Source organism: Parasteatoda tepidariorum, chromosome 10 (assembly GCF_043381705.1).
Source record: "Parasteatoda tepidariorum isolate YZ-2023 chromosome 10, CAS_Ptep_4.0, whole genome shotgun sequence".
Taxonomy (NCBI): Eukaryota; Metazoa; Arthropoda; class Arachnida; order Araneae; family Theridiidae; genus Parasteatoda; species Parasteatoda tepidariorum.
The window spans coordinates 10,793,106-10,802,727 of record NC_092213.1 but is presented as its reverse complement, the minus strand read 5'-3'; the positions used below and the strand labels follow the sequence as shown (position 1 = coordinate 10,802,727).

The window sequence follows — 9,622 nt, the reverse complement described above, 5'->3', positions numbered from 1 at the left end:
TTGTTGGGAGCGGAGAGGAATGGGGTTGCTTACGGTGTAAGGACACGAGCGATTAATCCTCACTTCGGCCAGATCACGCTATTGGTCGTAGATGACATCACTGTTTGGGGGAAGGGACATGCTGTGTATTGCATAGTATATTGGCGACAGATCTTTCAAACGAGCTCTGTTTACACGTGGTATTAATGTGTCTTGTTTTTATCTATTAATGTTTTCTTATTATTATTAATTATGCTTTTACGTCATGGGCAACTGGGGCTGATCTAGAAATGCAGGGGGTGGGGGAAGCTAAGCACAGAATTTTGGTCATTACTTTGAACTAAATTTAAGTGTTGTTTGATTATAAAGTTTTTAAAATTATTCATAACACAACTAAATAAAGATGTATCAGTAAATTTGGGCTTATATTTATATCAACTTCGTTACTTTATAACTGTAAAAGATAATTCTCGATTAAAAGCTACAATAAGAAAAAAAACGTATTTGTAATATTGCTCCACCATCTTATATTTGCAAAAACATTCATTATATTTATTTATTTTAGCTTTTATGAATTTCAATCGATTAAAGTCCCGCAGTGGACTGATCGTTAAGACACGGTTCCCATCAGATCACCGAAGTCAAGCATCACTGGTTACGGTCAGTGTGCGGGTGGGTGACCACTTGGATCAGTCTGCGTAGGGACCGATTGTGTGCGGTATTGGTCCTCGTTAAACTGTGCTACCGTAAAGTGCTTGACTTCGCGCGCAGGTCGTCGGGCTACCGAAGCGCGGGTGCCATCCCCTCAGCAGAGGATCAAAATTGTGATGGCATGTCTTCGGATCATCCTCCGGGATGTTTCTCAGACCGTCGCCAATAGCCCAATGTGCAGCTCTAGTGCGACGTAAATTAACAACAGCAATCAATCAATTAAAACAAAAATATTGTCTGAAATACTGAAGAGGACATGCATTTACCTATCTCCCCCACCCTAACGACGACATAATATTATGTAAACATTTACAAGGAAGAAATAAATCTCGAAGCACATGTTAATACAAAATTTGTCGCCAAAATCAAACAAAAACCAGCCAATAGCCACCATCTCCCTTCCCCAAAATAGTGATGTAATTTTACATGGGAACAGGTTTACATGGGGGCCTATGAGAGCTGCAATCGCAAACAAACTTCATCCCTCACTCTACGTCATGGATAGGCGAGCTAAAAGCAAAATACTGCAAGGAGCTCTAAAAAATGCACAAGGATCACCATCAACAGTTTAGAACTTACATTCTGCATGTGCATGCCGAGTAAAGAGAAAATTTTCATTAATTACTAATTAATGACTCTATCTTCTTTGTGCTGAAAGAAAACCTTATTAATGTGTAAAGAAAAAAAGCAATCAAATTAAGGAAACATTATCGTCTACATAATAAAAGTGGAGGTGAGTATTATTGCCTGATGTATAATTCAACATGTTAAAATAAAAAGTTTAAGAGGTTTTTTTTTTTAAAGCATTCAAGTTATGACAAGTCATTCATGCAGTGTGTGTCAACTATTTTAAATGCTCTTATCCTGAAAGTTTGTTGTCTGATTCTCTCTTTTTCAAGTTTACTTGTGATGATTTAGTAATGTGTTTTACAGGTGATATATGTGCATTATGTGTCACGTAAGAAGAAAATTTAGTTTTCATATTCCTTAGAAATGCGATCGTAGGAGATACTTCTCAACTACAATCGCCAAGGTGCCAAATAGATTTTAAACTTGCAAATTTTTTGAAGAAAAAAAAGCATGTAGATGTTTGCTTGAGCTAAGATGGAATTCGAAGTACACTCCACTTCCTCATCGGTTGTGATAATGTCCGTAGAGATAAAAGAAATATCAAGTCCTTTTTGGAGATGGGCATGATTTGAAGTAGATCTTTTTTTTCCCCTCTTGGGGTAGGTGTTGATATTTTGCTAAGATACGTAGTCACTTTTTACGTTGCAAAGACATTTAAAACCGGATCGAATTTCATGAGTTGTAATATTGTGTAAGAATATGAGGATGTTCCAAATCACAAGTAAAAATGCATCATTTTGAGGTTCTAGCCAATTCATTGCAAAATCTAATGAATTCTATGCTTCTATATGAGAAGGTCGACTATCTTGAACTCTATCACCTACTTCTTCCTCTTCGTCTGTTGAGTTCCGATTTTCATTCAAAATTTCAGCAACTATTTCCTCATTTTCATCCGAAAGATCTACTGGTTCAGTTTCGTTTGTTTTTCTGTTAAGAATTTTATTCCAAGCACTGAAATCACTAACCATAAGTGACAACTACCCATTCCCCAATTGTAGAACTTCAGCTCTTATCTATTCATGTACTCCTTCCGCATTCCAATCGTTTTAGACTGTCAAAATGAAACTCCCATTCTTGGAAAATAGTTTTCAGTTGAAGAGGGCTAAAGGGGTATGTAGGTTTAACTGTATCACAATGCATGTATGTATGGCTACTATAAGAAAACTGCTAAAAAATGTTGTGGTCTTCAGATGTAGCGAATACTATTTATTCTTCTAAATTTAGAAAAATTGTCGATAGGTTAAATAGTATTCTAAACTTTTTTTTTTAAAAAAAAACGAATTCAGACATAGTTCGGATAATAAGGTTTCAGATGATCGGCGCTCTATTGTATTCAAAAATTCAAAATGAAGCAACAAACTATGAAATTATGTCTTGTTTCTTTACTTTTTAACGAAAGGAAGGAGAAGAAGAAAAAATTTGAGCTTCGTTTATGAGTCTTGTTAGATTGATATAGAATCGTAAAGCTTTGGTCAACGAGAGTAAAACCACCTTTTTGAAAGAGTAGCGTGCAATACCAAACAATTAAAAAGTATCCCTTGAAAAATTCCTATCGGTGTCTATTCTGATCTTCCTAAACAAAAATAGCGGCATGCAGGGATGAGATTTTTTCGCTTTATTCGCGTTTGTCTCTCGAGTTTCAGCCTTATAATCCAAAAACTCCGATTCTCTAAAATTTTCGAGTTTTCTTATCAATATTCCGCTTTCTCTGAAAATTCAGTCGTTAAAATAAAATAATTATTTGTTTCTGATTTTCAAAGATAAACAGAAAATTCAAACTACGTAGCTGCCAACCCTTCCGCATTTTTACTTATTTTAGCGGTTTTCTCCGCTTTTACGCGCGGACAACAAGATTTTCTGCATTTTTACCCGTTTGCTTGATAGCTCGTATTTTCGTAATCCAGACATCGCTGCATTTTAATATCAAACATCGATTTTCATATTAACCTGATTTAAAAGTTGCGCGTTACGATTCTTATTCACGCGATTTCAATGTCGTACATTGTAATTCTCATTTACGAGATTTAAAAATCCATTATCGCGATTTGTATTTACGCTTTTTGAAAATCTATGTAGCTATTTGTATTGACTCGAGTTTAAATTCCAATGCCGTGATTCGTTTTTGCGGTTATAACATCAAATATCGATTTTCGTATTTATACATGATTTAAAAATTAGGCTTTGGATTCGTATTCACGCAATTTAGAAATTATGCATCGTGATTCGTATTTACGCGATCTGAAAATTACGCATCATGATTTGTATTTTTACATTTTTGAAATCCAATTTTGAGTTTCAAATTCGCGTGATTTCAAAGTTCAATATTGTGATTCATATTCTTGCGATTTTAAAATCCAAGATCGCTATTTGTATTCTCTTGATTTTAAAATCCAAGATCGCGATTCTTGTAAGAAGTAAATTTTTTTTCTTGAATTAGTTTTTGTAAGGCAGTTTTTCTATCAAGGATTATTGGTATATATAGGCATTACAACATCAGCAAAACTGGATGAGAATATGTTACTGATATTTTTGCTATAAATCACGTAAGATTTACTCGAGTCAAAATTCAGCTTTTTTGCCTTTTGGCCAATCTCATCCCTGGGCATGGAAAGTTAGAATTTATAATGTTGAAAAATATGTAGAGAGAGTCACTGGATTTTTTTTAAAAAACATTTTGTTAGATTCTTGAAAATTTGTTATTATATTCAACCAAATTTGTTTTTATTCAACTTCTCAATATCTTCCTTCATAAAAGGTAAATTAAAAAGTAATATTTGCTACTGTATTAGTAAAAATCAAAAAAATAAGCGTTTAATAAGAGATGAAACTGATTTTTCTAATGCATTATCTCTTTCGTAACTATACCTTTAAGACACCCTAGCAAAGGGATGCACAACCTATAGCTCACGGGTTAAAGTTTATGACTTGGTTTCTGTGCAGTTTTAATTATTGATTATTATTTAATAAAATTTATTATTATTCATTTAATTATCATTTAATGAAAAAGATAAAAATTAAGCTAGAAAGACTTTTTTGTTATATCTTAATAAAAAATACAGTTGTAGTAGAAATTTTTTTTTTTTAAGGTTTATCCTGCTTTTTTTATTCTCCTTTTCTTTAAGTGCAAGCCTAAACCATTAGGTTGTAGGGAAATGTAATTGTTACAAATTTTAAATTCTATTATGATTACGAATAATGCTTATTATTTTTCATTCGGATCTAAATATGCATATTTACGATTACAGGTTTTGTGTTACTTATAGTTGCCCCAGAAATAACGTTTTTTAGTTTTTAAGACCATCTGTCAAAAAAGCAAAGTGTATCTATGCTCGAGCTAATGGAATTAGTATGTTGAAGAAAAGTAAATGAGATTTAAATAAATTAAATTAATATGATTTATTTATTACCTTTTTATTTCAAAAACTAATCTTAACAGTTTGTTTCTTTATGGCGTCTAAGTGTAGTAATATTAATACTGTCTATCGATAACATCTTTTCTTGTGTTATATCTTGAAGAAAATGTCAAAAGATGCGAGTATTTGATTTTTTGTTGAAATGATCATCCTAAAGTTAAAAATAAAATTTTAAAATTTAATCTTGATTGTTTAGAGATGCTTATGTCAAAATATTTAAAAATTGAAACAAGAAAAGAATAAAAAGATATATCTTTTATTCATCATTTCATATAGGGTTTTAGTCTAAAAGAGTTAAGAGTTTAAAACTGCTGTGGGCAAGTACCATAAGAGTCAAATTGTATATTGTTATAAACATTCTAAATTAAGTTAGTTTATAATTTTATTCTACACTACTAAACACACTGCTGAAATGGTAAGATTGGTAAATTCATTGCCTTATACAAACAATTTCTATTTTTAAATTAAATAAAGAAAAAAATATTCGTATTTTTAAAAAATGCATTTTTTAATGAGAGTTTAGATTTCTTCAGGTTCAAGTGTAATTTATAGTTCGAAAGATAATTTTAGTCTAATTCTATATATAAATATAGCCCATCAAATCGCATTGTAAAATAAGTTCACATTCCAAACAATTTTGATTTCTCTTTTAGTGAAATAAAAATTGCATTAATTTTTAGCTTCTTCTACTTTTTTTTTTCAAAATGTGTAATTAATGAAATCTAAGGGCAGACAGAGTGAGCTGAAAATGCTGAGGGAAAACACTGAACATTACGGTGAATGCTTTATTGTAAAGCTGCGTTAACTCATCACATCCTTAATGTGTATCGCTAATCATAAATGTAGCTGCTCTGTTAACTGGCCTTATTGCTTGAATAAAAATGTACCGCCAACTTGCTGAACATGTTAAAAAAAAAATTATGTTTATCACATGTTATTTAATCTATTTTTACTGGTATATAATATATATATATATACACCACTGAAATTTGATCTGGACTAGGATACTACTATATCATCAGTGATATAGTAGCAATCAGAGTAAAAGAGTGGTATGCTATTTTTGCTTTTATCTGTGTTTTTGTCACAAAGTAGCATATTGCACCTAATTAAAACCTTATCCATTTTTCTATTATAATTTTTCATTTAAATTCACTTAACATTTTTCGAGCAAATCTTATAAAAACATTTAAAAGGGCCAGAGAAAATGTGAATTCGCTAATAACATATCTTTTTAGATACTGATCTTTCAAATTAGTGTTTTTTTTTTTAAATATCTACCCCTGGTAATTTAATGCTTCTTTGTTCATAGACAGAATATTATTATATTTGTTGGCATAATTTAAATATTTTACTTTAATAGTTATAATAGAATATATGCAATGAAGTTAATGAAAACTTTTTCTGTTTCTTCCCCAAAGGTTATTATTTGGATTGGGAGGCATTGCTCTGAGTTTAATGGCATTTGAAGATAACCAAATATATTAGCCAAGAAGAGGTGATCTTAAAATTTGTTTCCACTGCCGACGTGATTGAAGACATATTTATTATCTTATCGGCCTATAATTATTCTCCCTGGTATTTTAAATGCCATAATTCCCTGATATTCTTTATTAATACCATTGTATAACTTTTTTGTATTTGTAATAACTTTACTTCTGTTCTTTGTGTCCACAGCCTTTTAATAGATTGACTAGTAATATTGAAACCTAACAGTAGCTCCGTAACTCATTCTGCAGAGATAACATTCTTGTGAAATTATAATTGCAGTTTTAAAAAAAAAAATTTTTTTTAATTAAACACAAGTCAGTTTAAATTTTAAAATTGCAGTGTAAATCTCTTTAAAAAGATAATTTATCTATACACAGTATAATACAATGTGGGATTATATAGAATATAAGTTTTTAAGTAGACAATGACTTGCATTGGTCAAAGGCAGTGTTTCTCAAATTTATGACTTTTGTGTACTCTTTCTAAATCTTTTGTAACATTGTGTACCACTAATAAAAAAAATGAATGTATTTTTTACTCTAAAAAAATTACACAAAAGTTAAAAATCGCAACTGGCTGTTGACGCTACTCATTATGAACTGTAAACTCTGCAAAAAATAGCCAATAGAAAAATACGTAATCGTAAATTTTCATGGCTATCTTTTTTCTTTTTAATAAAAAAAAATCTGAAATTTTCATTTTTTTTTCAAGTTATTTTGCATAAGAACGCCTACCCCTGCTAAATTGTTCCCGTACCCCTGGCGATATGCGTACCACACTTTGGGAAAAACTGGTCTAAGGTTTATGCTGTTAAGAAAGCTTACTTATCAAGAAATAAGAGTTCTACATAAAAAGGTCAATTTATTTGATACATTCATGCTCATACTGATGAGAAACCTTATTTTTTGTAGTACTTGTATTAACAGTTTATCAAACAGTAATTATCTGAATGAACACAGTCTTATTCATACAGGGAAAAACTCTTATTTTTGTAGTGCATATGTTATAAAAGTTTTTGGCATATAGTCATCTGTGCAAACTCAGTTAGTGTTAATACTGCTGAGAAGCCTTTTTTAAACAATTTTTCTCGTAAAAGTTTTTTACTAAAGGAAAATTTAACAGTACACTATCTTATTCATACTCTTGAAAAATCTTATTTGTATAGTTTAAGCAATAAAAATTTTTATCAAATGAGTAATTTGACAGAGCACAGTCGTATGCATACTGGTGAAAAACTTTACTCATGCAGTGTTTGTAATATAGCTTTTGTACAAAAGGTTGAACTTACTCGACATTTTCTAGTTCATACTGGGGAGAAACCTTATTTCTGCAGTATATGCAACAAGAGTTTTACAAGCACTAGCTGTCTGTCTATGTACAGTCGTGTTCATAAGGGGGAGAAACATTTTTCTTGTAGTACCTACACATAATAAAAGATTTTCACGGAAGAGTCAGCTGACAGAGCACGGTTTTGTTCATTCTGGTGTGAAACCTTTTTCTTGTGGCATATGTCATAAGAGTTTTTCTCAGAGAAATACTCTAAACATGCATACTTGTGTTCATACTGGTGAGAAACCTTATTCTTGTAGTATATGTAATAAACGTTTTTCACTGAAGAGTCATCTGACAAAACACCATCGTATTCATACTGGTGAGAAACCTTTTTCTTGTAGCATATGTCATAAGAGTTTTTCTCAGAGAAATACTCTAAATGTGCACACTTGTGTTCATACTGGTGAGAAACCTTATTCTTGTAGTATATGTAATAAAAGTTTTTCACAGAAGGGTTATCTGACAATACACCATCGCATTCATACTGGTGAGAAACCTTATTCTTGTAGTATATGTAATAAACGTTTTTCACTGAAGAGTTATCTGACATATCACCATCGTATTCATACTGGTGAGAAACCTTATTCTTGTAGTATATGTAATAAAAGTTTTTCTCGGAAGGATCGTCTGACACATCACCATCGTATTCATACTGGTGAACAACTTTATTCTTGTTTTATATGCAATAAAAGCTTTTCACTGAAGAGTCATCTGACAACACACCATCGTATTCATACTGGTGAGAAACCTTATTCTTGTAGTATATGTAATAAAAGTTTTTCACATAAGAGTTATCTGACAATACACTTTCGTATTCATACTGGTGAGAAACCTTATTCTTGTAGTATATGTAATAAAAGTTTTTCACAGAAGATTCAGCTGACAGAGCACAGTCTTGTTCATACTAGTGAGAAATTTTATTCATGTAGTATATGTAATAAAAGTTTTTCACAGAAGAGTCATCTGACAAGACACCACCTCATTCATACTGGTGAGAAACCTTATTCTTGTAGTATATGCAATAAAAGATTTTCAGAGAAGACTAACCTGACAAAACACCATCGCATTCATACTGGTGAGAAACCTTATTCTTGTAGTATATGTAATAAAGGTTTTTCACGGAAGAATCATCTGACAGATCATCATCGCCTTCATACTGGTGAAAAACCTTATTCTTGTAGTATATGTTATAAAAGTTTTTCACGGAAGGGTAATCTGACAAAACACCATCGTATTCATACTGGCGAGAAACCTTATTCTTGTAATATATGTAGTAAGAGTTTTACAAGGAAGGATATACTGACCGAGCACACTCTTGTTCATGCTAGAGAAAAGCCTTGAAGTAATGAAATTTTTTTAAAAAGTACTTGTCTGACTGTGCACAGGCGTACGCATACTGATGAGTAATTTATTCTTGTAGCATTTAAAATATCAGTTTTTCAACGAAGAGCCAGCTGACAGAGCAAAGTGTCAGCTGTGTCATCTGAGGAGAAATTTTATTCTTGTTATAAATGTAATAATAGTTTTTTCAGATAATTAGTGTGATTGTGCTCAAGCGTGTTCATATTGGTGAGAAACTGTATTCTTGAATGTATAAAGTGCTGTTCAAAAAAAAAAAAAATTAACTAAAAAGAGTCACTTTTATATTGGTGGGAAACTTTAATCTTGTAACTTAGGTAATAAAGTTTTTCCCTGAGATTTTCCCTAATAACTCTCCGAATTTTTGTTTATGCTTTTGTGTAACTTTATTTTTGCAATTAGTTATAATAAAAGTTTTTTACTATATAATGGTCCAGCTGTTCAAAGTTATTTCAATTTAAAAACCTCATTCTAGTGCTGCATGTGCATAAAATTTTATGAAGTAATTTTAATGTCTACTGACTAAATTAAAAATTTTAACTTCTGATGAACCTTATTTTTGCAGTTGGCTAAATGTGACTGAGATAATGCAAGACATTACCTTAGAGGAGTAATTTAGGTAGAGAGAACCAGTCCCCCATCCCTCGTTGCAAAGAACATCGTCACGTGATTCCTGGACGATTTTCCCTCCAGTAAACCCTCTCCCC

The 9,622-nt window shown here is 31.5% G+C and overlaps 1 protein-coding gene across 2 annotated transcripts in view; it reads left to right on the top strand.

The window, feature by feature from the left end:
* Positions 1-9,344, top strand: part of LOC107450044 (zinc finger protein 271-like) — a 42,113-nt gene extending 32,769 nt beyond the window's left edge. Inside the window, exons 1-2 of one of the 2 annotated variants that reach the window (XM_071186641.1) lie at positions 1,219-1,423; positions 6,155-9,344. In XM_071186641.1, coding sequence (XP_071042742.1) covers positions 7,770-8,897 — 1,128 coding nt within the window. In that variant the 5' untranslated portion in view covers positions 1,219-1,423; positions 6,155-7,769 and the 3' untranslated portion in view covers positions 8,898-9,344. Of the gene's footprint in view, positions 1-1,218; positions 1,424-6,154 lie in introns of those variants that run through there. The other variant, XM_071186642.1, reaches the window with a different exon arrangement.
* Positions 9,345-9,622: the final 278 nt, after the last annotated feature.